This window comes from Cnephaeus nilssonii, assembly GCF_951640355.1.
Source record: "Cnephaeus nilssonii genome assembly, chromosome: 1".
NCBI lineage: Eukaryota > Metazoa > Chordata > Mammalia > Chiroptera > Vespertilionidae > Cnephaeus > Cnephaeus nilssonii.
This window is the reverse complement of record NC_137072.1, coordinates 54,705,433-54,733,377: the sequence shown is the minus strand read 5'-3', so window position 1 is coordinate 54,733,377 and position 27,945 is coordinate 54,705,433. Positions and strand designations below refer to the sequence as shown.

The window sequence follows — 27,945 nt, the reverse complement described above, 5'->3', positions numbered from 1 at the left end:
AGCTTGCATCAGAATCACCTGGAAGACTTGCTAAGACATGGATTACTAGATCTTACCCCCGGAGTTTCTGATTGGCCAGTTCTAACAAAATTATATACATTTTTGCAGCTGTAACAAGCTGCCAGGTGATGCCAGGGTTGTTGCCTGTGGACCACACTGCAAGAACCACTGGCCTGCACTGTTGCAGCGTCACCTCAAAGAGGAATTCAGGGTGAGTACCTGAAGGTACTCAGCTTCATGATTTTATTCCAATAAAGGCAGCTTATTCCAACTCACTAAAAATTCATGGAGCACCAGTGTGAGTACAGAGTTTTGGCATTGTTGTGAATGCCAAGAAATAAAAGATAGGGTTCTTATCTTTGAAAAGCTTATAATTTAACTAGCAAGGAAATGGAATATGCCAAATGAGCGCAGCGCAATAAGAAAACTTGCCTGACCACATTGGAAAGTTTCGAGAAGAAAGAATGGAGAATTGAGCAGAAGTAGGTATTCAGGCCTGTGTAAAACTGGTTGAAAATGTTGAGGCCTGGCTTTGCTGAGAAGGTGCGTAGTGTGAGAGCTGTGCCGCTGTGGGACCTGCAGTGTCACACTGGTGCAGTGAATGGTCTACTGAGGCACAGAGGGGAAGCAGGCAGGCCACACCTCAGGCTACCACGCCTCAGTATTGTTCTTTTTTTCCGATGGGAACAGTAAAATGTACCTGTGTATGTGTTATGGGGATGAAATAAAATTCTGGATGTAAAATAACAGGAAGAAGGCCTGACATACTTTAGGTAACTATTGTTACGCTATTAAATAAACAGGGTATGTAAGTCACCTTTGCTTAGTACATAGAAAGTATTTAACATATGCTGTTCCCTCCTTTCCACTTGAGAAGCCTCTATAATAATTAATCTATGAAAAAGTCTCAGGTGTAGAAATCGGAAGGAAAGGTAGACTTCAGTGAATATGATTAAAAAAAACCCCACTGTCTTGTGAATAATATAATGTTTAAACAATGAAGAGCTATAAAGGATATGTTTTCCTATCCGTTTGATAGACTATTAAGATATATTTAAAATAATGGTTTTTAATGCACATATAAGAGCATGAAACTTAACGAGAAAAAGGTAAAGAAAGCATTTCATACAATGTATGATCCAAACTATGTAAAATGTATAGAAAAAGAAAAAAATAATATTTCATCAACTATTTCAATTTCTTAAAATATACCTTTAAAGATATGGGGTGAAAAATTACCAAGGCATTGAAATGGGGGACTGAATTAGAGAAAGAATCAAAGACACGCTCATATTCAGACCCTGAAGACCAATTGGTTCTGTATATGGGCTGCATGGCTATTGACACATTATATGGTTTACTTAAGTTACATGAAAAACAAATTGTTTCTTAATGTTGCATTTGCAAAATACTCAGTCATGTCCAAAGAGAGAAGTTTGATTCACAGAGAAATCCATTAACCCTCTTAAGACTCCATAGTTCCAAACCTATTACTACTACTGATTAATGAATGCCAAAGTTTAACAATCACACTATCAGTCACTAACTTAAACTCATAATTTAAGACCTTTATGAGGCTTATTCTCTCGAGGCTGATAACTCAACAGTAAACTGAGAACTAAATAATACTACCAAAGGACACACGTGGAAGCTGTGGTTCTAGATAGCTATATCAGAAGCAGGAGTAAGTGTCTTCTAAAACCTTGAGGCTAAAGACTGTGTAATAAAGAGTTAATAAATAAAGATTAGATGTCTGTTAGGATGTCCTTTGATCATATAGAAATTAGTGTTCTGAAGTATTGCTTCCTCTAGTGATTTGGAACTGAACCAACTGATAAGTTTTCTAATTAATTTGTCCTTTTTAAGTGCGTTGACAACAGCGAGAGCTTCTGGCTGGATGTGCCTTCTGAAGCTCTGTTAAAAGAAGGTCAATGACAGTTCTAAATGACACCTTGGCAGAAAGTTGGGGAGCATAATATTTATAGAGGAAGTGTTTCCAGAATTGGTTGCAGGAAGATGAATGGTTTTGCTGCTTTTGTCTGAAGGAATGTAGATTTACATTGAAAGTAGAGTTGGGTTAGGTAGGCTACATTTAACTTTTCAGGCCTAACAAAAACAAACAAAAAAGATTTTGGTACAAAAAAAAAAAAAAGGTTTTAAAGCTCTATCTTTGTGTTCTAAGCCTTTAGGAATTACCTGAGTTGGGAACAATAAGGTGGCCCCCGAGGGAGTTGAAGGTGCCAAACGCAGTGCAGGACGGATCAGTCTGCTTTGCCAGGCTCTGGCTCTTCAGGTTCAGGGCCTCATTCTCCAACAAGGACTGGGTCATCTGAGGGGACAGCTTTGATGCAAACTCAGAGAGGTCATCCTGGGGGGTGACAGCACCTGAGGTGTTGTACACTTTGATTTTCAGGTTAGGCAGTGGATCCAGAATTGGAGAGTTGGTCATGGGGATTTTGTCCGAGACATCGTGTAAGGCATAGACAGGTCCCCTGTACATGGCTGCAGCTGATGTGAGGTCTGGGGGTACTGCCAGGAGATCTGAAAGAGAAAAGGAATCTACTTGAATGCTTCATCCGGTCAACTTACATTCGTCAGTCTCCCCCTGACACTTTCTGAGTCAAATGCAAAAGAAACTCAGCAACTATTAGAGATGTATGGACTCTATAGCTTTGCTGAAAACAAAACAATTAGATGACGAGGATCCATTTTATTACTGGCTAAAAATAAATAGACAGATTCTGTATTTTGCCTTGAAGCCTACTCATTGCTCTGAAGGTATTTAACTATTTCAACAGATGAGAATCCTAGACAGTGATCCCCACCAGGTGACTATAGGTAATAGCCTCCCTTGTCTCTACTGGATTTTGGTTCATCCGTAGACCACTGTATTCATAGCAATACACGACGTCCTGTCAAAAGAGAAAAAAGGGGATTCAAGAATCGAACAGTCCATATACTTTTTCAAATAAAAGCTAAAAAGTATGACAGAGAAACCTGTTAGAGAATTAAAAACCCCCCACAAGATTCATGCACCTTGTCAACTCTAACATAAGTGAATGAAGTTAATACAGTAATTAACAAAACAGACCAACCCCCCTAACTTCATGGAGCTGAACTGGCTATTTCACTGATTTTAAAGCCACACAGGGAGGTTACTTATTTGCATAAGTTGTAGATGTGAAGTTCAATGTCAACCGACCTTGTCTTGCTGCCTTGATGTTCACAGGCTGAAAGCCTCCATTGAGTGCCGAAGAGTCAATAATATCAGACTCAAAGTCACGGTGATTCTTCCGATACACAAAGAGGGCCACAACCACAGAAATGGCCAGGCAAACAATCACTGCTATCACTATGCCAACATACAGAGCAATGTCATCTGAATCAGGAGCAGCTAGATGGGAGAAGGAGACATTGGGCCAACTGGTTAGAGAAATTTCCCACAGTAGACATACGTATTGCTATAATTTTTTCAGACATTTATTGTCCTTTTTTATAGGTTAATTTCAAATCTAATCCAAAAGCTATAAAATACAACTGTGGCCTTTCAGTGGAAAATTATTCCTGATTTCTTTTCCTTTCCTACTCGGCGTCTATCCACCCACTCATCTATCTTAAATGGGGCACCATAACAGATCGTTTATTCCAAGGCATCAAAAGAAACTGGAGCTAAAACCTTCCTGACCCATATGAGACAAAAAGCTTATTGCAAATTTCGGGTGGAAAGTTTGGAAGGTGGCTTGAATTCACTGATAGTTCTCTAAAAACATAAACATAAACACTCTGCTAGAAATATCTGGCATGTTCTGAATCTGTATATTTATCGAACCAGAATATTTTCCTAGAATCCTTCCAAGTCATAAAATAACTTTCCCCTAAATCAGTGAGTGGGTGGGTGGGGATGGTGTAACTACGCAAAGCAAATATTAGGGGCAAACATGTTGGACCTGAAAGGTGGGCTTTCAGAAGACCCAGGTCTGAGGAGCAGGGGTCACCACTGGTAACTCTGGGCTTTTATACAGACTCAGTATTACCTCTGAGAACCCTGAGCTTCTCACGGTCTCCTGTCAGAGATTACATTTGAGCTACTCATTACTGGAATAAAATACAGCTCTACGGTGTACTGGGTAAGATAAAGGCCTGGTTCAGTGATCAGAAAGGTCTGACTAGCCCTGAAGGCAATTAAGCATTTGACCAACACAGTGTGTGGTCAGATGGCGGCGGGGGGGCGGGGGGTGGGGGAGGGCTGTTTCTGGGTAAAGAGAGAAGAAAATTCCTGTAAATATTGCATGTTGCCTTGGTGGCATGGGACATACTTTGATCCAACGGCAAAAGGTGATAAATAAAACAAAACAAACAAAAGTAAACCTTTCTTGAATCCTACTGACATCTTTAAATCTGTTTTTAGTTTTCTAGGACCCACAAAAATTTTCAGCAATGTTAACAGAAGCTTCCTGGCTCACTGTAAAGGAGGTGATTAAACAGGTACTTCAGGTGGTCAACAGCCTTTTAATGCTCAATTTTATATCTACATGCATTGGGGGGAGTGCAGATTTGTAGGTCGGAGTTACCTCCTAAGAGTTGAGGAACCACTGCTCTCTCCTAAGACTCTCAGACACAAGCTTTCTACAGTGAAATGACTTCATTCAAATTGCCAGTGGCCCAGGGAACCACCTACACAGTCATGTCATGATTTCTTGGAGGCACTGACAGTATAAAGAAATTCTCTGTTGAAAAATCACTACATCTCTTTTAGAATTTTGTATTTAAATGCACTGTATGTGAAAGGATTATTATTTTTTTCTTTTTAAACCACTGTTTTTCCCAAAGTGTCCAGAATATCTGTTTTCCTATCAATCAAGTCAGTATGCACAGATCTTTTCAGAAAACCAGTGGCATCCCGAGCACTCTTGGTTGTGTGAGCCCTGCTTTCAAAGTGCTGACTTCACTCTGCTGCTGGGTCCTATCTGAGGCCCTGCAGCAGGATTCTGAACTCCGGTCGGCATATGATATCAAAATCCTTAATGTTTTATTTTACCAGGCTGTAATTACTTATTCAACATTTATGATTTCTAACGCAATAGATCTGCATTTTCTCAACCCTTTACTTTTTTAGCATTTTAACCCAGCCTTTTATTTACATCAGCATTTTTTACAATATGTTTTGTCAGCTACTGGACCCAAGCTTTGGAAGTAGGCTGATAGGTTTGAAAGCTGGCAGACACTCGAAATGACCCTTTCTTCTCTTCCACAGTGAAAATCTAATTTGCTTTTCGTGTTCGAATATATTAGGCACCTATTTCCTGTGTGCACATCTGTGATCTAAGGAAAGGTAAACTTGAACTGGGGGCAATAACGCTAAAAGATTATTCAGCAACATAAAAACCAAACATCAGACTTACAAGAAAATCCATATTCATTCTGGGTTCTCTGTTCAGTTGAAATAGGATAAATGAAACCTTGAAAAGAAACAAAAAAATGAAACAAAAATGGGAACAAAATCAAATCAACGAGGAACACAAAATAAGAAGCATGAAAGATGGTTAATGAAAAGAAAAGGAAAAGCATCTCGGGGTCCTTTAAAATTCAGGTTCAGTACAGAACTATGCTTTTGCATCTCCTGTCTGCTCTGGAGTCTCAGGAAGAATTAATAAGTAGGCAGATTGAATTTCAGAGCAAAAACTGGTCTCGAGTCACTAACTTTGGAGTGCTTAAAGTCTTTCTTTTATTGAGCATAACTCTAATGGATCTAATTTATTTCAGACATCATGGGTCATTAGCATAAGGCAAATCTTTTTTCCTTATCCCTGCCATATGCTTTAATTCCCAGGACATATTCAGTAAAGCTCCAAACAGTTTTTTTTTCTTTTTTATTAAATCATAACAGCTTGCTCTGGGTCTAATAGAACTAAAGGAGACCTGTCGTCATTGGTCAAAGGTTAAGTACCCATTTACTGAGCTGAGCCTCCACCACCTCTCCCTGCTCCATTTCGGAGACCCCTTTTTGGATTTTTTTGCTGTTGTTTCCTGCCCCCTCCATTTAATGGGAATCCAATAGGTTTCGCCCAGGGACGAGCAGTTTGTCAATGCAATGGAAACTGGAAACTTTTTATTTGAAATCATTAAAAAATCAATAGGGCCTAGAGGTTACAAGGTTATTTATTTCAGGGCTTCAGAGGAATGGTGTGAATCGGGCAACACAGAAACCTCATCTCAACAGTAAAGGCAGAAATAACTAGCAATCTTATTTTTCTTTCTTTTTAGTATATCTCAAGGTAGGAAACAGGAAATGACAGTAGTCATAGTTATTAATAAAAATACCAATGTGAAGTAGAAGATTGGCAGAAAAGATTTAAAAATATGAAACATGAACTTTTTGAAATAAAAAAAAAAATTACGGAAATTTAAAATGTACAACTCGTAACTGGCTCCCGCAGTTTTCTAATATTTAATATGCTGCAACATGAGTTAATCAAATGATCTGGCACCGTTTGGATTAATCAAATGGAGATGAATAAGAAGCATTAAACTTTCCTAGTGATACCCAAGGGCAGACATGTAGAGGATCTACAAGAATCACAATTAATTGGTTCAAAATTAAAGGTGTGCAATGCTTTAATTCTAAATCGTGCCTCAGGTAGGTTTTTTGGTAGTTTGCAGAACACTCGGTTCTTACAAGCTATTTACCTATTTGGGGGAAGTAATGAAAGAGAGGTTTGCTGCAGCACAGACAGGTTTGCTTTGAATTAATATTTAATGCTTTACTTTAGAGCAATGATTGCAACCTCCAACTCAGTTTTATAAATATTATATTCCTTACTCCAGGTGTCTGAGTCCATGTATTAGGTCTGATTTTCATTTTAAAAGCTTCTGCCTGGTAATAACCCTTTTCCATTTGTATTCTGTGAACTCAATAATAGGACATCTGGGACATATTCAGGCACTAGAGAAAAGGTTATTTATTTCTGAGCCCCAAAGACTTAAGACAATACAAGTTCACTGCTAGGAGAGGAGACCAGATCACTAATGTTGTCCTTTTGGTAGGGATGATGTTAAAGCGGGATGCCAAGAGATATGTTTTTGGCTGGTGAGGGGGCCTGGAAATTAGTGTAAAGTAGGATATTTGGGTATGATTTTTGATGTTCACCGTGAACGTTTTGATAAGGATCGTGAGGGCCTGCTGCAGTACACAGAAGAGCTGGAGCTCATAAAGGGAGAAGCCAACTTCCAGAGAAACAGAGCATGAGCTGGAATCTCTCCCTGTAAAGCCGTTCTGGGTTTTCTTGGCTTTTATGCCTACTTCCCAATAGAGTCCCTGATTTTGATAGGCTAGCCAGGGAATAATAATTTTTTTTAAATAATTTTGATTTTAATCTCAACTTTCCCACATTTATGTAGATCTGGACCACTCAATAAACATTTTTGTGCCTTTTGGTATTTATCTGAGTCTTATATTTCATTGCAGGCACAGAACTGGAATCCATTCATCCATTCACTCATTCATTCATCCAATAAATTCTCTTGAACCTTAATATATGCTGGGTTCTATATTAGCCATAGGGGTGCAATGACAAGTGAGATGGGGAAAGTCCCTGCTTTCATTCTAGTTTAACAGAAAAACAAACAGGAAAATAAAATGACAAATTAAGGTCATTTCAAATGCTGAAAAAAGTCCTTTTAAGAAATAAAACAAAAGAATACAATGTGATTGGATATAAAAGGATGGCAAACCTAGGGAATCAGGGAACAATTTTTTGTTGAAATGAAGTCTGAGCTGAAACTTGAACAATGAGAAAGAATCAGCCAAATAAAGATCAGGAGGGAACGATGTTCCATGAAGAGGGACAGTAAATGCAAAAGTCCTGACATAAGAATAGAGTGGCTAGAGGGCAATGAGTGAGAGGACAAAGGGCCACTCAGAGGGGTGAGCAGCAGCAAGATCATACAGGCCCAGTAGTTCATGACAAGGCATCTCGAATTTATTCTAAATGAAGTGCAAATCCTGTGATCGAATGTAATTTTGAAAAGATCATTTGGGTTTCTCCATAGACAGCAACGTGACATCATTTTATGGATGGTTTCTACAACACATGGCTTGGGAGATGTCTATCAATAGTGATATCAATATATTTGATGGAATGTTTGCATTTGAGATTGCTGGAAGATAAAATTAAGAAAAGTCTCACTAACAGTTATTCCTCATAACCATTTAGGACCAATCTAGACGAACTGTTATTTTCCTATATGGGCACATTTAAAACAGAGCCGTGCTCAGCATCCTCACCAGTGGGTCAACACCCCAAAATACTCTGTTATGGGAACACTGATAAAGGGTTTCGGAAGGCAGCTCGGTAAAACTTTTTCCATCCTTTTCAAAACACTACTAGAGAACTAAACCATCACTTAGGAGGCTGGGAGTCAGAAAAGAAGGGGATGACTATTCCCTCGCTTAAACAAGGGGAACAGAATCACTTTCTAGAGTTTGTTTTTACAACTTCTCCATCTCTCACAGAACAACAGGGGCCATTTTCTTCTGCTAATGAGGTGACCCTGCTGAGAGTAGTCCCAGCCATAATGAAAAATAATATCTCCGGCAGAACACAGTACAAAATAATTGTTTTCCGTGTCACTATCAGTAGCCTGGTTCATAAGTTAGAGATTTCAGTTACTTTTCCTACTTCTTGAAAGAAAGGCCAAATGAAAAAGCACCGTGGCTCTTGGCCAAGGCAGCGAAATTGAGTTCTTCAAGTGTGTAGACTTTTGTTTGAATCCTAGCTCTGCCCCTTCCTTAACCATGAGAACCTGGTCAAACTACTGCACTTCCCAAAGCATCAGTTTTCTCATCTGTGTCAGGAGACAGGGAGAATCACTTCCACACAGTTGTGAAAAGGAGAAATGAGATTTGTAAAATGCTGGTACATAGCAAGCAATCAATAAATGGCAACTATATTAATAACATTATCTTGCACATTATAAGTACATTGAGATGCTGGGCTCTTAATGGATTTTATTTGTAGAGTCAAGGCAACCTATTATTTAATGAGTGACCTTAGGACATTTATTTGAATTTCAGATTCCCTAGTAATTATAGAGATAAGAAGCCCAGTTTTTCTGAGAAACCATGAGCAACGCACTCTTCTAAGTCCTGTATACTTTTTCACCCTCTCCTTTTAAAGAGGTTTATTTCCTGGCCTTTGTGGCTTCTGGCAAAAATATAGTGGCGTGTTTCAGAAGCAAATTTCCAAGACCAGAGTGAAACTTGATGCTAAAACGGTTTGTCAACCAGAGCCAGTGCCCCTCCTAAAAGGGGTATTTGGAAATGGGGCAGGGGATGTGTTCTTTGATTGCCATAATGATCAGGGGGTTATTAGTGGCATTTAGTGAGTGAAGGCTGAGGTTACTCACTCAATGAGACTTGCTTGCCCATTGATTTCAGTAGCCTTAGCAACTGCCACTAGGCCAAGCTAGTGCTTCTACTATGGGACATGCTCATGCCCTATGACCTCCTAGTTTTGTTGTTGTTTTTTGTGTTTGGCTTTTTGGTATTGTTGTGTTCTTTTTTGTAATTTTAAAGAACATATATTTTCCGATGGAGAGATTTCCCTGACCTGGGAGAATAGGGATTGGGAGGAGTTTCACTGTGGAGAAAACTGAAGTGAAGACATGCACAGACAGAGCAAGAGGAGGCTGTCTCCGATACTGAGTGCTCCTTCCGCCAGGAAGCCATCTCACTGTTGCTCAAGACGGCGTTTTAAGAGGTTATTTATTCCAGCGTTTCCAGATGAGGAAACAAAATTCCAAAGTTGAGGAGTGATGTTTTAAAGTTACCAAAAATGTTGAAACTGAAATTTGATTTCACCCTCTTGGCAGTAAAGCTCACGATGTGAGAGTTTTGCATTGTTCAACTCTGGGTGACTCCATTCACATCTGTGTTGACTGTAGATTTGGATTGTCACGATAGCAGTCTTGTGGCTGATGGTGGCTTGAGGAAAGGATGAGTGTTTTTTTTCTAATATTCACAAGGTCACCCTTTAGACCAGAGGTGGGGTTGCCCATATTTCTCAGCAGATGTCCAACTGTTACAAAAGATGAGAGTCCGTACTCAAGTAGCTTAAAAAGGAAAGAGAGCATTCCTTGGTTGTCTAGTACCTGGCCCCTACGTACATGGCTCCTAATTGTGTAACGATATGTCTAAACATAAGCTACTTGGTGGGTTTATAGTTGGGAAACCTCAGAAACATTGCCAGAAACCATGTGTAAATCTTAATTTCCCCAGTAAACAGCAACTGGTTTGATTTTTCCAGTCTTAAGAACATTATTTTCCTGCTTTACAGATGACAGTGACAGCCAAAAATGGTCATGATTTTGTGATTAATTGTAAAAAAAAAAGATAATGTAAACTGTTTTATGCTATAGATAATATTTAATAGAAAAAATTATCAAGCAAAAATATTGATGTGAGAAGTGTCAGAACTTCTGAGCATCACTAGGCAGGTTTGAAGTCCTCAAAACCACTCTATGCCTTCACTGCCTCACAACCCCCAGGATGTTGGTGTTAAAACAGATCAGTGGTTAGAATTTCCTCCCGTAACCCTTCCTTATCTGCAGCCTAAGGAGCAGGAGCGTAGAGTGGTGAAAGGACTTGTCTAACATCACAAAGATGGTGGGCAGCAGACAGGGTGCCCAGAGCTTAGGCTAAATAGCCCAACAGCCTTTTTAAGGGTTGACTGGGCATTAGTTGGTAGATTTAAATGAGGAGAGGCAAGGAAATAATAGAAAAGGGCTTGGTATATTCATGGATTACTTTGCATTTCAGTGATTGAATGAGGTAATCCTATCTAATAATAGAGTAACATGTAAATTACCATCACTCCGCTACGCCCACAATTGGGCGGCGGGAGGCTGGGGGGCGGGACTCGGGGTGGCCTATCTGGCCATTGAGAGGCACGGATCCACTGCCACTGAGGGGGGCTACCCTGCTGTTGAGAGGCGCAGGGGGCAGGAATCCCCTGCGCCTCTCAACAATAGGGTAGCCCCCCTCAGTAGCCCCCCTCAGTGCCTCTCAACGGCCAGATCCCACCCCCTGTGCCTCTCAACGGCCAGATCCACGGCTGCTGAGGGGGCCTGCTGCGGACACCCAGCTGCGCCTCTCAACGGCAGGGTAGCCAGGTGTCCGTGGCAGCCCCCCTCAGCGGCCGTTGAGAGGCACAGGGGGGGGGGATCTGGCCGTTGAGAGGCACTGAGGGGGGCTACTGAGGGGGGCTACCCTATTGTTGAGAGGCACAGGGGATTCCTGCCCCCCTGCGCCTCTCAACAGCAGGGTAGCCCCCCTCAGCGGCCACGGACCATCAAAAGTGGGGAAGCTGGGTGCCTGTCTGCTCTGTCACCAGCGGACAGGCACCCAGCTCCACCGCGAAAAGCGAAAGTGTGTAGGGGACCCTACACGTGCATGATTCAATCATGCACTGGGCCTCTAGTGCTAAAATAACAGAGATTTTCACCCTTAAATGAAACTACTTCCAAACAGTGGCTTTTGTCTCAAGTGTGGGCAAGGGAAGAGGTACACCAAAGTTGGATATTTCTATTCTGTTGTTACTGGAGAGCCAAGCTAGAATAATGCAGTTGTTAATGTATGATCATCACATTGTATTTGGCATAAAACCCTGCAATAAATAAATATTTAAAAGAGAAACATTGCTTTCCTCAAATGATACCAATGTGAGAAAGGAATAAACACCAATAATTGGAAGGACACTACCCATCAGAAGAAAATTGTATTTTAAAGCAATAAAAAGCCGATAGCCAGTTGTTTCCACTATTTAAGAGCGCAAATGAAAAAAAGGAGTATTTTAAAATGTGACTGATTTGGGTTCCTATGTTGACTTTTGCCCTAACTTATAGTGGACATTGGGTGGGCTGTTTCAATTTTACACCTCCGTTTCTTCCTTTACAAGAGAGAGCAATGATTAGAGGCTTATCAAAAGTTCTGTGTGTAAGGTTATTTTTTTTTTTGTACTTTTTGAGTTTTATTAGATTAAACTCAGCTCAAGTTTGCTTCTGCGTGGCCATGTCTAACATAGTAGACTAGAGGCCTGGTGCACGAAATTCATGCAAGGGGCTCGGCCCTTGCAGCCTCAGCCAGCCCTCACAGGCCCTTGCAGTCCCTTGCAGCCCCAGCTGCCTTGGCTGGCCTTTGCAGCCCTGGCTTTGTCCAGAAAGTCATCCAGACGGTTGTCCGGAAGGATGTCTGGACAGTCGTTCTGCTGTTCGGTCTAATTAGCATGTTAGCTCTATATTATATAGGATGGGAGTCAGAAGCAATATATGCCAGGGCCTAAAGCCAATGCAGTAGAAAGTGAATAAAATTAAAATTACATCTGTAATTCCTTTAAATTAAAATACATGTGATACAGTAATATTTATGTCCACGAAAGTTGGGGATTAAAACTCTCTTTCTTTAGATTAGTTATCAAATTCCTAGCCAAAGGAAGATGGGTGGAGTTTTATAAAGTGTTCCTGCCTGCCTTCAGATTTACTCATTATATTTCAATATGGAGCTGCTTTGATGACCTTAATACAGGTGAATCGATTTATGATATTGTGAGAATTTAAAAAATAGAGGATAATTCATATATTATATGGGGGTTTGAATGTAAATTATGAATACAACTTAATTATAGTCTATAAAAAGCATTGTGTTCTATAAAAATACATGTTTTTAAATCATTAAGTTTTGTTTGAGTTTGAGTCATATTCATCTATCTGAAGTATACTTGAGCACTTCAAAAGATCTGTCCTCATTTTTATGATCTTAGAGTTAAGAAGAATCTTTAATCTTTTCCCCTCTCCTCAACCTAGCTGCTTGGTCTTTCTTTTTGCCAGTGACTTTACCCTGATCCAAAAAATGTGATTTTTCTCACTCGGGTTACATTTCTTCTGATGCAAATGTTCTTATTGAAAACCCCCAGGGCCATTCAGAATAAGCATGTCCAGGTTTTGTTTTTTCCTTTTAGGTCAGTTCTTATCTAGCCAGCCCATCAGGACTGCACTAATGATGTCAAAGGTCAGGTTTGTCAAAGACACTCAGGTCATTTATTATAATTTACCACTCTTCTGAGAGTTTATCTATTGACAGGGGCTTAAGGATCTCCAAATAAATGAATACATAAATTCCAGGACTTGCCAACAAAAATTGCAAAGACCATTTGCTTATCACTGATGTCAGTTGCCTAAATTGCTGTGGTCATTCAAGCTGCAGCTTTCACAGGCTAGGAGGCCGTCCGGACTACACTGGCCTTTTTTCCCTGACAGCGACAGCCACACCCTCTGAAAATGAATAGCTCGGAATTAACCTCTCAGGATGCAAAAGTCTTATCTAGTGACTCACAGTAGGTGAAGAATGAATGGCTGAAATTTAACTCAACAGTTGAATCAAATCCTCAGTTCAGCTGCTCAAGTGTTTTTAATGAAGTAGACTCTATCCCCATCAATATTCCTTAGGAAGAATAATGAACTATTAAATCCAAAGGCAATGACATTATAATCCATGGCAGTAAAGACATCTGGTGGGAAAATAACAGAGTCCCGAAGAGGCTGACTTCTTCTAGCATGCATCACCCTATCTGCTGGGCTTTTAGGCAAAAGAAAATGTGATTGAGAGCCCTGGCCCTGCACCCCTGCGATTGGAAGGAGTCCACACTCTACTGTGGTTGTCAGAGGTGCCACCTTTCTTGAACCCCTAGGAGTTTCCTTTCCATCATAGAAGCTGAAGACCTTCCATTCGTCCTCTCACACGAACCCGTGTGGGGGCTCCTTAGGTGTTCAACAGGTTTCTGTGGGTTACGGTTTCTAACCACATCCCTGCTTTCAAAAGCAGGAAAATGTTTTACCAGAAAGGGGAAAAGCAAAAGCAAACCGCACTTATTATCCGGGAGACAGCAGAGCACTGTGTCGGGCGGCCAGTCCACAGGCAGGGAATTTATTTGCCAGCTGGGACACTACGCCTATCAAGGACGGTATCAATGCAGCTATGACATCAACTTCTTCCAAACTACAGATGAAAGCACGCACTGTCTGACACGCACGATGTTGCATTCCCTATCAAACTGCGGTGTTGACAAGAATTGCACTGGAAACTGACTAGCACCTTCTCAAATGCCTGCTCTAGCAGTCATAAACACACCATTCTGAAGTCAAGAAAATGCTATTTGTAAAGTAAATTATTTTCTCACATTCAATGCACCTGGGATTCTGGGGAACCGGGTATGCAATGTGTCCATACCACAATTTACACATAGACTTCCGCCACTTCCTCTGCGTGTCAGAATTAAGGGAAGAGCTGTGTGACATGTAAATTTTTTAATGAGGAGAAAGTGCTAAATTTGCAGACTGCATAACATTTTAATTTCCCGAAGCCAGGAAGTTCACTGATGCAGACACAATTCCAGGCAGTTCTTGTTTGTAAATTGCAGTTTTTAATTTGTCTACTGTGGCATAAACCCTCCTCAGCAAGAAGGAGTATTTCTAAATTCAGATTTGAATTGTTACATATCCCTATATGGGATTCCAATCTTCAAATAGGATTAAAAACTAAAGTCTATAGGATTAGAGTCAGTAATGTAATAATCTAATTGAGTGTATTCATAAATACATATAAAGCACTGTTTCTGGACTAAGCCATATGTATAGTCCTTGGATTGCTTTTTTGAAAATAAAAAAGTAGCATGAATTAAACCATTATATGATAATCATGACAAGGTAGATCTTACTACATATTCATTACAGAGATTATAAAAGTTCAAAGTTGTCAGGTCTTGGTAATACACTTGTATCCTATATAATAAAAGCCTAATATGCTAAGTGTCCAGTCAGCCAGTTGGTTGTTCAACCAATCAAAGTGTAATATGCTAACGATATGCTAAGACCGCTCAACCACTTGCTATGACATGCACTGACCACCAGAGGGCAGATGCTCTGACTGGTAGGTTAGCTTGCTGCTGGGGTCCAGCTGATTGGGACTGAGCAAGACAGGCCGGACACACCCTGGAGCCCTTCCGTGGTCCTTCCCTGGCTGGCCAAACTCCTGGGTCCCTCCCAGGCCCCAATTGTGCACCTGTGGGGTCGCTCAGCCTGGCCTGCACCCTCTCGCAATCCAGGACCCCTCTGGGGATGTTGGAGAGCAGGTTTCAGCCTGATGGTGGAACGACTGGCTGCTATGATGTACACTGATGACCAGGAGGCAGATGCTCAACACAGGAGCTTCCCCCTGGTAGTCAGTGTGCTCCCACAGGGGGAGCGCTGCTCAGCCATTAGCTGGGCTCACGGCTGGCGAGCGCAGTGGCGGTGGTGTGAGCCTCTCTGGCCTCTGCAACAGCACTAAGGATGTCTGACTGCTGGTAGTTGGACATCCAGGGGGCTCCAGGACTGTGAGAGGCCGCAGGCTGGGCTGAACTCCTCCCTCCCCCCAGTGCATGAATTTCATGCAGTAGGCCTCTAGTTTCAACATAAAAGGTAAAAGGTAAATATGCTTATTGACATAGCATTTTTGGAGATTGTCCTAAGTGCTTTTTTTCTTCTGTATCTTTTTCAATTTTGTCTAAAGTTCTCTCTCTCTGTGTCTCTCTTGCCAGAACTATTTCAAGTAAATCCTATTTCAAAACTACATGGCAAAACAGGGACTACTGTAATATAATTTTAGGAATGATATAAAGAAACCTAAATGGGTACACAGCACAATGGATCTCCCATTGAATTAGATACATTATTCTGCAGTATTATTAATTAAGAAAGAACAGTCTCGTTTGTTTTTAATGCTAAGTTTCTCATATCAGACATGTGTGTTCAGTTATTTTCAATAGTGAAAAATACTCCAATTCAACTACTCTTTCTTGTTCAATGCAATTCATACCCTTCAGCATACCAAAGAACTCCAATTTTTAAATGGTTTTTTAAATAACAATGTACTTATAAACCAAAAATGTCCAATTTTTTTTGGGACATTAATTGACTTTGATAGTTTTTAAATAACTTTTAAGAATGTGTTAATAACACCAATTTATAGAAGTTCTTAATTTGAAGGCAGTATCTCCAGTGTAGGAACTACTTTTCAGGCCAATAACTATATATCCAGTGTAACAGATACATGATATATATTATACTTCAATATCAACTAATGTGTATAAATTGCCTAAAAACCTTAGTTGAGCTTCTGAAATTGCTTAAAGACCATGACCTTGTTTCACAAATGAAATTACACAGCGTCACATAATGAATCCAATTTATCAAATAGTTTAAGGATAAGTGTGTTTGCAAGTGTATAAAACAGGCAACTGGGAAATAATGCAAAACTATAATTCAGTTCCAAATCCCCATGTCTTCAAATTCCTTTTATATATGCACTTGATTTACTGGCTATAAGTAACTGTTGTCACCTAGGGTTTTATACAAGGAGAGCTTTATGCAAGTATTTTGTGCAAATACATTTTTTGGTAATCTAATTTAAATCTAATCTAATTTGAATCAATGTGACCAAATTCCCAGGATGCATCAGTGATTTTGCTACATTTCAAATCCTGAGACTCTGCTTATAAGATATGCAGTTGTTTCAGGCAATCCTCAACATCTCTTTTTCAAAAAGTCATTTACAGTTATAAACATAATGAAATATGAAAAATAAAGAATATGGTGAATAAAGTGCATACGGAAAAAGAAAAATAATCAATTATAATCTCACAAGCATAAATGCCTAAATTTCATTCATCTTTTTCTAAAGCTTACTTTTAGATACTTATGATGAAATGTAATATAGATTGTCTACAAATCTATATTATACTTTTCTTGTTCAACCAGCATATATACATATTTTTGTGGCTCTATGATATTCCAACTTATGGAAGTAGCTTTTGTTACTCAACCAGTACTCTAATATTGGACTTTCGGATTTTGAATTTTTTTTTTACAGTAAAATACAAAGAATATTACATATTTGGCATATATCTTTTTAGGTATTGCTATTACTGAAATTTTACTCATTGAAGTAGAATTATTGGGCCAAAGGCTATGAACACTTCTAAAACTCTTTTTTTTTAAATATATTTTATTGATTTTTTACAGAGAGGAAAGGAGAGAGATAGAGAGTTAGAAACATCGATGAGAGAAAAACATCAATCAGCTGCCTCCTGCACACCCCCTACCCTACTGGGGATGTGCCCGCAACCAAGGTACCTGCCCTTGACTGGAATCGAACCTGGGACCTTTCAGTCCGCAGGCTGATGCTCTATCCACTGAGCCAAACCGGTTTCAGCAAAAAGCTCTTAATTCATATTGTCAAATCATGTCCCCAAATAATGGTAAAAATTTGTATTCCCATTAGTAAAATATAAGAAATCCTATTTTACTGCACATTTGCTAACATTTAGCATTATTATATCTTTAACATACTATATAATTTTGTAAGTAAACCTCAAATCCTTTAAAAAATTTAAATTGTGTTGAGGAAACATCTGATTTCTAAGACTTCTTACACAAACAACTAATAGCCAGGTAAACAATTTAGAAAACTTTTGATTAAATATCCAATGGAAAATTAAACATTCTAAGAACTTTAAATCAAGAAAAATCTAAATTAAAACTGCAAGCAAACAAAATCTCTAAGATGTATTACTTAAGCACAATGGGAAATGAAATTAAATTAGGAATGGTCCAATAGTTAGTCAAAGCCATTAATTGGACATTTGAAAATAAAAGTTTGAACTCTATTGTAAGTTCCACTTCTTAACTGTCAGTCTTTCTCCATAATTATAATTTAATTATTTCTCTCATAAACAGTATACAACTGGATTCTTTTCCTACCACAATTTTGAATTTCCTTTAACAGGTGAATTGAATTCATTTACATTATTATCCCTGATATATGACGATCCCTGATGCATACCATCTCATTTATTGTTTTCATTTACCATATTTTTTGTTCTTTCTTTATTGTTCCTGCTCTGCCCTTAAAAATCTTACTTTGAATTTATGCATTCAATTTTTATGTGTGTAGTTGATCTTATCTGTAGAGTCTAATGTAGGTAGTGTTATTGTTCTTTCCTTGAACAAGATGTGGAATTAGAAAATTGTAACTCAGTCACACCTTCCCATATTCTGTGCTACTATTGTCTATAATTTAATTTATTCTTATTTTTCAACTGCTCCTTTATTAGTTTCTCTCTTTTTAAAAGTAATCAGTTTTTATAGTTTGGTAATTTACTAGTGAGAGTTTTTGAGTAGTAAGCCCTCTTTTTTTTTTTTTTTTATTGATTCCAGAGAGGAAGGGAGAGGGAGAGAGAGAGAGAGAGAAACATCAAGGATGAGAGAGAATCATTGATTGGTTGCCTCCTGCATGCCCCCTACTGGAGATCCAGCCAGTAACCCAGGCATGTGCCCTTGACCAGAATCGAACTTGGGACCTTTTAGTCTGCTGGCCAACACACTATCTATAGAGCCAAACTGACTAAGGCAATTCCTCTTGATTGTTCCAAGATATTTTCAATTTCGCTCCCTTGCATAGTAAATTGTGGTTATCCTCATTTTCTGCTCCATGGGTTTTAGCCTTCCTTTTATGTAATCACTCACTATATTTCCCGCCTGTATTCTGAGAAGTTTCATGAGCTCTACATTTCATTTTACTAATTTTCTCTCTAACTTTATCTAAAAGTTTTCTCTAATTTAATCTGATATTTAATCTATTGAGTTTTAACTTTTAATCATCATGTTTATAATTATAGACTTTCCATTTGATTTCTTTCCCAAATATTCTATTCTTTCATTTGTGCTTATATTCCTTTTAAAATGCAGTTTTATTTTTATTTATTTTATAGTCTCATTCAGATTGCCCTATGAATCCATGTTATGAGAGTGCTAATTCACCTATACATTATGTTGCTGACTCTCCTTTAAGCAGACTGTTCCCTTGGGTGATATGAAACTTTGTATTATAGGCTCATTTTCCAGACTGAGCTATTTTTATCATAGACCAATGCACCTGGGTTGTGGAAAGAACTCTAAAGAATGGCTTGCTGTGTGCCCAGCCAGCGTGGCTCAGTGGTTGAGCATCAACCTATGAACCAGGAGGTCACAGTTCGATTCCTGGTCAGGTCACATGCCCCAGTTGCAGGTTTGATCCCCAGTGCGAGGCATGCAAGAGGCAGCCAATCAATGATTCTCTCTCATCATTGATGTTTCTCTCTCTTTCTCTCTCTCTCTCTCTCTCTCTCCCTTCCACTATGAAATCAATAATCAATATATATGTGAATGGCTTGCTCTTTGTTTCTGCTGGTACCCCAGAAATTTTACCAAATATGTAAATTACACATCTTTTATTTTTTGCTCCCTGTACTTAGACTCCATTCCAAAGCTGGGTATAGGACTGTGGTTTTACTATAGGTTTTATTTATTTTTCTTTTCCCTACCATGATTTTTCCTGTGGCTTCCCTAGGTTGGTGGGTAGAATATTTTTTAGTTATTTTTCATGGAAGGAGCTGCCATTTATGAAATCCAGCTTTATTCAGGGTTCTTGCTTTCAACTCCTGGCCTCAGGCTCTTGCAAATTCAGGGCTTGTGCCTCTGTGCCAAAACTGAAACCCCAACTCCCAACCCCACGTCCATGTCCAATGAGGATACATCTTTCATCCTACATCCATGTTCAAGGCCCCTCTTGGTTATTCCCATGTCTACTCAGAACATTACCTCTCTAGCTTTTAGTTCCTACTTCATTTCTGGCACTTGAGGAATCCCCTGTCTTTCTTTTGAATTTGATTCATTCTCATTCTCTCTCTCTCTCTCTCTCTCTCTCTCTCTCTCTCTCTCTCCTATTTCCATTTCTCTTTCTCTCCTTCCTCCCTCCCTCTCTGCCTCCCTCGCTCCCTCCCTCCAACACACACACATATGCACATACACCATATGTGTGTATGTCTTTTAGGTTTTAATATGTTATCCAAGATTTCTACATATCTGAGTAAAAGGTGTTTGTAATTTTATAATAAGGGAGATACATAAGGAAGCAATATGTCTGAATACAACTGTCTTGAACAAATTAGTGAACAAGCATTGATAGTGATATTTTCTATATATTTCACATTGTATTGCTTTTAACTACCACTTTGGCTTTTAAAATATACTACACTATGTTCTCTAGGTAACTCTGAACTCTACGGACATCCATTATGAACTCTGAATTTGCCCTACCCAGCAGCTCATCTATATTTGACAATTTCAAATGAATTCAGAGGTTGTAATGCATACTTGGTTCCATGGTAAACAGGCTAGCTTTATTTTGAGATAATATTGCAATTCTGATGAAGAACTATTTATTACTGCATTGAAGACATTTATTCTCCTAAAGTAAATAAACATTAAATGATAATTCCTAACCATCAATTGCAACTTTCTGTCTGTCTTTTCTACTCCCATTCTTTTTCCTAATACAGGCCTGTCCCTCTTGCAAGCTTAGTACTTTCACTATTAGAAAGACTTTTGTTTTTCAAAGGAAAGGCGAAGAGCAATAATAATTCTTTGCAAGAATTTGGCAACAATGTTATGTCAGAAACACCCAGTTTACTGGTAAACAGAAACTATAGCTTTCACTGTAAAATATTATAATTACACAGTGCAGCAATATCTCTGTGCTTTTTATCAGGGAGGAAATCAATAATACAGACTACAATTCTCCGTTGCACTAGAGTAGACATAGAGGGCAGATGAAAAAGAGTTTATTGACTTAATAGGGGCTGTTACTATAGCAAAGCAGAATTGTAAAAGAAAATAGATTTTTAACTGATTTTAATCCAAATACCCAAGTGATTCAGTCTAATAAGAGATTTGATAAAAAATAAAAGAAACAAACAACAGCAACCAAAAAACTCTCTTGTAGCTTTGTTCCCTTTCCTTATTTACATACACACTTCATGCCATCATTATTGGCAAGTATCCAATCATAAGAAAAAATTCCATTAATGCTGGAAGAAATAAGCTAGGTGTTAAGGGAATGCTATGTCCTGAAAGTATTAATTAGAATATTTCATGTTTGTATCTGAAAAATGTCATAATTTAGAATGTGCCATTTTGTATAACTAATAAAAGGCCCAGTGTTCCATCTTGCGGCTTTGTAATTCTTGTTAAATAGGTTGCTTTGGGAAATTTTAAATATGCACAGTGGAAGCAGCAGGCAATTAAATCACCCAGAGTTGAAATATAATATTGAGACAGGGAGAGAGGGAGGAAAGAAGAAGTGAGGGAGAGAGAGAAAGGGAGAGAGAGAGGGAACAACCTCAAATTTTGCTGTGTTTGATCACATGAATCAGTTTGTCAAACACTAAAGGAAGACTAGTAAATCATTAAAATGCTAAAAGAACTCGTGTGACATATGTTTTTATTTTAATTCTCACTCAAACCAGGCCTAGAGGAACAAACCCTGCATGTCTGGATAAATGGTTAGTAAAACAGCTGTGTTACTTTCATTCCTCATTTCGAGTACAAACTTAGTGAGATGCAGCCCCCAAATCATAACCAGAAGCTGTGCTTTTTACACTCAGCAGCAGCCCATTTTTAAAGAATGTAACCTACCATAGACAGAGAAATAAGAGGCCTATTGGATTTTTATTCTGTGTCAGCAACATAATTACATATTTCTATTTTAAGAAAGGTTTCTTTTTAAAAGGTCCCTGTGTGTATAGATTCTGGAAGGTAAACAGAATGTCATAAAAATGGTAAAAAAATAAAATATTTTATTCATAAAAACTTCTATACAGATATATTTGGTTGTTTGGATTCTGTAAGCAATTTGTAATGTATTCTATGAAATGTCAACATTTGCCTTCCATTAGTTTAAGATATAAAGATATCACATCGTTTGATCTATTCCTCTGTATGGGTGTAAATGCAGAACAAATCATAGTATCTTAATTCATGGTCATGAAAGAGGTGGTAAATTTTGTCTATCTAAAGGCTCCTTAATAAAAAGGTAAGACTTTGTAGGTATGGAAATCAGACACCCATCTCATTAAGAAAACCTAAGGAATGAAGCCACGAGAAATGGGGACTATGTAGCTTAAAGCACCCATAGTATTCGTAAGCCAATCTTCTACGCCAATTTTAAAATTGATGTTTTATTAACATTGCTTCCTTTCAAAAACCATAATTTCTAACAAAACCCAGCATTTTCAAGGAGCTGTGACGATGTTCCCATTAAGTATGTCTAAATCGGTAAATCTACCTGCAGAAATGTTTCCTGTCTTTATACATATTACATATCCCAGGGACCTTAGTTCAGTCACAGCCGTGGGTTAGGAATAAACAGCTTATTTGTTGGAAGTCATGTGACTCTGTGAGGAGGTTAGGGTGCCCTTTTGTGGGCACTCACAAAACTGAGTAGTGGTTCGTGGGTCTGGAAAGAATGGCAGCCCCTGTATGGACATGTGAGCAAATCACCCTCTGTCGCTTGGAATAACCGGACACAGTTATTCCTTTTGGCTCCTGGGAGTCTACCCTTTTCAATTTGGGAAGGTAACTAGTATATTGGTATATTATTGAAGTTTTTGTTGTTCAAATAATTTTTAATTTCTAATATTTCCTGCAAATGATCCCAAGCGGTGAAATCTCAGGTCTCCCAGTGTGTCCTTTGCTGACACAGACTTACTCTGCATGCAAAGCCCATCAGTGCAGTTCTTGGATTGCAAGACCAGACCATCGCAGTCCTTGCCGCCGTTCTTGGGGGCTGGCGCCGTGCACTCCCTCCTGCGCCAGTGTGTGCACTCCGTCCCACAGGTAGACCACTTGCTCCAGGAGGTCCACCTGCCATCCACTGCCACAGAGAAAACCCAGCGTCAGGTCAAAGGGACAGGAGCTTTGGAGGACAGGGAGGAGCTGAGCTCAGCTATAAAGCAAACAAACAAGCCGAAGAAAATGCCCCCGTGGAGTCCTCTATCTGTTTCGGCTGCGGACGTGGAGCATGCTCTGCACACAGCTGCTGGGCTCTGTGAACTCTCCTGTGAGCTGTGTGCCTGTTTCCTCGGGGACCACGCAAGGGCAGCTTAAAGGAGCACACAGACCAGAACTGTCACCAAAGCTGTATGAGAGTAAGTCATGGTGCTGCCCCTTGTCCTAGCGAATGGTTAACTTCTGGATTTTGTGTTGAAAATTAGGGGGCTTCTTTTTGGACCCCAAATTCCTTTATGCATAGTGTCATATGAGGAATGCAGTAAACCTATGTGGGAGAAATGGTTGATAGAGTGGGGGAAGAAATCTCCCTATGTACCTATTTTTCCATCCATTCATCTAACCATCCATTTATCATTCATCAATATCTATCTATCTATCTATCTATCTATCTATCTATCTATCTATCTACCTATCTATCTATCATCTATCTATCTACCTACCTACCTACCTACCTACCTATCCATCTATCATCTATCGATGTCCTATATACTCTTTTTATGTTTTCATCTGCGCTAATTGGTTCTCTTGAGATCTTCAATGCCTTCTTAAAAGACAATTTTCCACTTATTATTAGATTATTCCAGTCCATTATTTTATGATATATCCATTTCTATTTTTATTAAAAATATATTTAGTCATTTCAAATTTTCTGCCGTAATTCAGTAATTTACAATTGACTCACTTTCTTCCTATTTTTGATGGCTGCCTTGGCAGTAATTTCAATGATAATGAGCTGAGATATCTCTATTTTAAAAACAATTTCCATTCCTAAGTTTAAAAATATGTAGTAAATTTATTGAACATCTAATATACATAGCATCTTATACCTGTATATAGATAGAAATTATAACAATTTTAATAGTTTACTATATGATTTTATATTCAAATTATTGTGTAAATATATTATGCATATGTATAGAGATATACACATACCCACATGAAAAATGATGAAAGCATTAATACTTCAATGGTACAGAGCTGCCTATATAAGCATCTCCTAGCTATCTGAAGAAAAGGCATTTGCTTTGACCTAGACCAGTGGTCGGCAAACTCATTAGTCAACAGAGCCAAATATCAACAGTACAATGATTGAAATTTCTTTTGATAGCCAAATTTTTTAAACTTAAAATTCTTCTAATGCCACTTCTTCAAAATAGACTCGCCCAGGCTGTGGTATTTTGTGGAAAAGCCACACTCAAGGGGCCAAAGAGCTGCATGTGGCTCGTGAGCCGCAGTTTGCTGACCACGGACCTAGACCATCCCAAATTACACACTCACACATTTCTATTTCAACTCAAAATACTCAGTGCATTTTTAATTGTGGGAGTCAACATCTAGGTAAAATATTGAAGAGTACAAGATAAGATCCTGACATTGTAAACCTAGCTAGGTGTCAAAATTTGTTCCATAAATAAAAGCTCTCAAAGGACTCAGTGTAGGTTATTATTTTGATATTTGGAAATCAACACAGGAATATAAAATATAGATTATGTTTTTATTTCAGTTCACTTCTTCAACCCATCTCTCAGAAAGTTTGTTCTAAAGGATAAACCAAACAAAAACCAGGCAAAAAAAAAAAAGGGAAGTCAAAAGACTGTGTATCTAAACAATGAAATTAACAGTATAATAGCTACCTCAATGGAGTGCACTAACTTTATGGATTATTTCAAAATAACTCTAGCTAAACTTTTCAACTTATTGATTAGAGTTTAGGGAGTTTTGGTTTTAGTGGATACTAACATCAGTTACCTGGGGATAAGAGCAGGTGACAATATAAAATAGCACAGAGAGATGCTCAGAGGCAGCGGGATGCAATCTGGGCATAGGTACTACTGCACATAACTCACAAAACAGGTGGCCGACCTGTACAGATAATAAAGTGTTGACTGCGTTGTATTTTCAAAATCCATTAGCTCATGTGTCACAAAGCTTAGACTTCCTTTTCATTCAGTCCAAATGTTTTATTTGCTCTTGCCCAGAAACTGACACCAAATATCAAATATTTCCGTCTAAACATTATCTGAATTTTAGTTCCAATTAGTTCCCATGGCTTTCTGGAGACCAAGGGTTGTTTTTCTCTAAAATGTGTGGCTTTCAGTGGTGCTCACATCTCTTGAATTATAGAACCTGCAATCTTGGCTCCAGCAGTTTTGTTTAGAGAGGGATTCTGTTGATGAGTGTTTAATCTCCTGTTTTATATTATTTTTCATGGCTAGGCAATAAAGTTAAGTATTCTTTTGGGGGGAAATATTTGGTTTCCCAGCAATGTAAGCCTTGAATGGGATGATGCATTTAAATAATGTTTATCGCACATGCAGGTCAAGGATAAGGCTTTGTGTAGATCCCCTAAAATGTATCTCTGGAATGGGAGGAGACATCTGGAATGAGAGCGCATTTATTTACCTGGGCACAACGTGGTACAGGCTATTTTCTGCACGCTCTGCCCGTCGCAGAAGGCGCCACCGTTGAGAGGTGCTGGGTTGGTGCAGGTCCTCGTGCGTTTCTGATATCCCCGTCCACAACGGCTATTACACACAGACCACTCTGTCCAGGTGGACCAGCCACCGTTTACTGGGAGGAGGTAAACAATAACATGTGGATTACATGTTTGTGCGTGCACACACAAACCACACACAACACATCGACACAAAGTTATTCCCCAAGGGATTATAAAAACATCTAAAATTCAAAGCTAGAAGAGACCATGGACTTCGTATCATTCTAAGTTTTATCACAGAGCTGAAGAATCTAAGCACAGAGATAAAAAACAAAAAACAAAAATGAATTACCAACGTTTACTCACCTACCCTGAAAAGCAAATAGGATTGTGTTCTCTTTTCCTTGGCCATTGCTCTTTTTAAAACAAAATACATCCACTTACCTAGTCAAGCTCTAAAAATTACTTTTGACAGCTTATCTCAAATAATAAATGTTTACACCCTTATGCCAAGGCTGTAAGTGGATCTGAAACATGGGAGCTGAATACAATCATTCCGTCTTGTCTTAATACCAGATGATTGATTACTTTTCTTTAGCATATATAAACTTTGCAACCTTTTAAGGATTTTTTGTCAGTTTTAGTAAGTAATCACTGAACCTGGTCAAAAAAATGAAATCTTACATTGCTGGGTTTTTTACTAATTGAGTGGCTATTTGACTGAATTGGCAATTAGTTGATGTAATTGACATGAACACCTATCTATTCTAATAAAAGGGTAATATGCTCATTAGACCGGGAGACTGGATATCTTCCTAGCGTCCGACTTCCTTCCAGACAAAGCCACGGTGGTGAGGGCTAAGGCAGAGGCGGTTAGGGGCGATTAGGCCAGCAGGGGAGGGCAGTTGGGGGCCATGAGGCTGGCAGGGGAGGGCAGTTGGGGGCCATGAGGCTGGCAGGGGTGGGCAGTTGGGGGCCATGAGGCTGGCAGGGGAGGGCAGTTGGGGGCCATGAGGCTGGCAGGAGAGGGCAGTTGGGGGCCATGAGGCCGGCAGGGGAGCGGTTTAGGCAGTGATCAGGCCAGTAGGCAGGCAAGCAGTTAGGAGCCAGTAGTCCCAGATTGCAAGAAGGATGTCCGACTGCTGGTTTAGGCCCCACCCCCAAGGGGTTCCAGATTGAAGAGGGTGCAGGCCAAGCTGAGGGACCCCCACCCCTACCGTGCACAAATTTCGTGCACCGGGCCTCTAGTTTTGTATGGTGTTTGATGGAGATGTCACTATAGATGAGATTATGAAGCCTACCCTCTTATACTCTGCTCATTATTTACCTTGGAGATCTTACTCTGGAAAATACTCCTCACTATGAATGCCCTGATGGAGCATGTAAAGTAAGTTTCAGGAAGTTAACGTTGCTCTAATGTGTAGGGGGCATATCAGCTCCAGTTTACCTGGGGTTTTGCAATCATTGGACTGAGCCAACGTTCACAGAAGAGACAACAGACTGCTTTAAGCATCTTCTCTCCAAATTCACTCTATATCTCGGTGGCCCAGGGTAGGGAGAGAGGAAGGCTCAGCAAAGCAGCTGGCAGTTCGGTAGATTTCCTTCATTTTCTCATAAACTGACTGACAAAGGGCTAGGAATTTCCAAGAGCAGTCTTCCCACGAGCATCAGGGAAGCAGTGAGACCTCACTGTCTACGTGAGCAGCAGGAGGAGACCGGCCATGGGGATTGCCAAGGGGCCTCTCATCTGATGTTTGAAAATTAAGATGAGATCTGCACCTTGACAGGAACTAGATCGAGACCCCAAAAGCTCACTCACCATAGACGATGACAGTGGCCGTTGTGCTTTTCCTCTTGGCAACAATGTTTTTGGCGACACATGTATAGTTTGCGGTATCTGAGAGGCGGGCCTGCTTGATGATGAGGTTGTGATCAATAGTAATATAAAAATTCCGATCTTCAACTGGGTCAATTATGTCTTCATTTTTCAACCATTCCACCTAAAGAGGCACAAGAGAAAGAGATAATTCCCCAGTATGTATCCCCGGACGGGTGCCTGTCCTAACTTGGGCTTTGCAACGTGGATAACATTGCTCCGAGCTCTGAACTTCTGCAAACCGGGAGGAAGTAACTTTGGGAGGTCATGTGAAGTATCATTCACCTGCCAGGCGTGCTGATTCTGTCTGTGCTGCGGTATTCTCAAATGTCAATGAACCTACTGGGAAATGCAGTGTTCAAATTGTTTTCACTTTGCCCCGCAGGCAGGAACAGGGAAGGTGCCGCTGCCAAGTTCAGAACCCAATCAAAAATAATAGGCTATGCATTTCCAACTGAACTCAAACCTTTTGCTATTTGATTTGTTTACTTGTGGCAACCGACCTGCAGCTTTTCAGGGGAGAGTGTAAGAACGACGTAAAAAGCTCGAGAGGCAGCTTCCGCATGTAGCTCTAATAAAACAACATTTGGATGATTTCCGCGCAGCCCTTGCTGAAACATATGGACTAGATTTCCCTGAAAATGCATTCACTTTA

At 39.5% G+C, this 27,945-nt stretch overlaps 1 protein-coding gene across 2 annotated transcripts in view; it reads right to left on the bottom strand.

Moving 5' to 3' along the window:
- UNC5C (unc-5 netrin receptor C) overlaps positions 1–27,945 on the bottom strand; it is a 388,870-nt gene that overhangs the window by 49,017 nt on the left and 311,908 nt on the right. For both annotated transcript variants that reach the window (XM_079773660.1, XM_079773661.1), the window contains 6 exons: positions 27,234–27,414; positions 25,381–25,548; positions 22,676–22,840; positions 5,403–5,459; positions 3,203–3,394; positions 2,197–2,541 (listed from right to left, as the gene is read on the bottom strand). In XM_079773660.1, the coding sequence (XP_079629786.1) occupies positions 2,197–2,541; positions 3,203–3,394; positions 5,403–5,459; positions 22,676–22,840; positions 25,381–25,548; positions 27,234–27,414 (1,108 nt within the window). The remainder of the gene's footprint in view (positions 1–2,196; positions 2,542–3,202; positions 3,395–5,402; positions 5,460–22,675; positions 22,841–25,380; positions 25,549–27,233; positions 27,415–27,945) is intronic.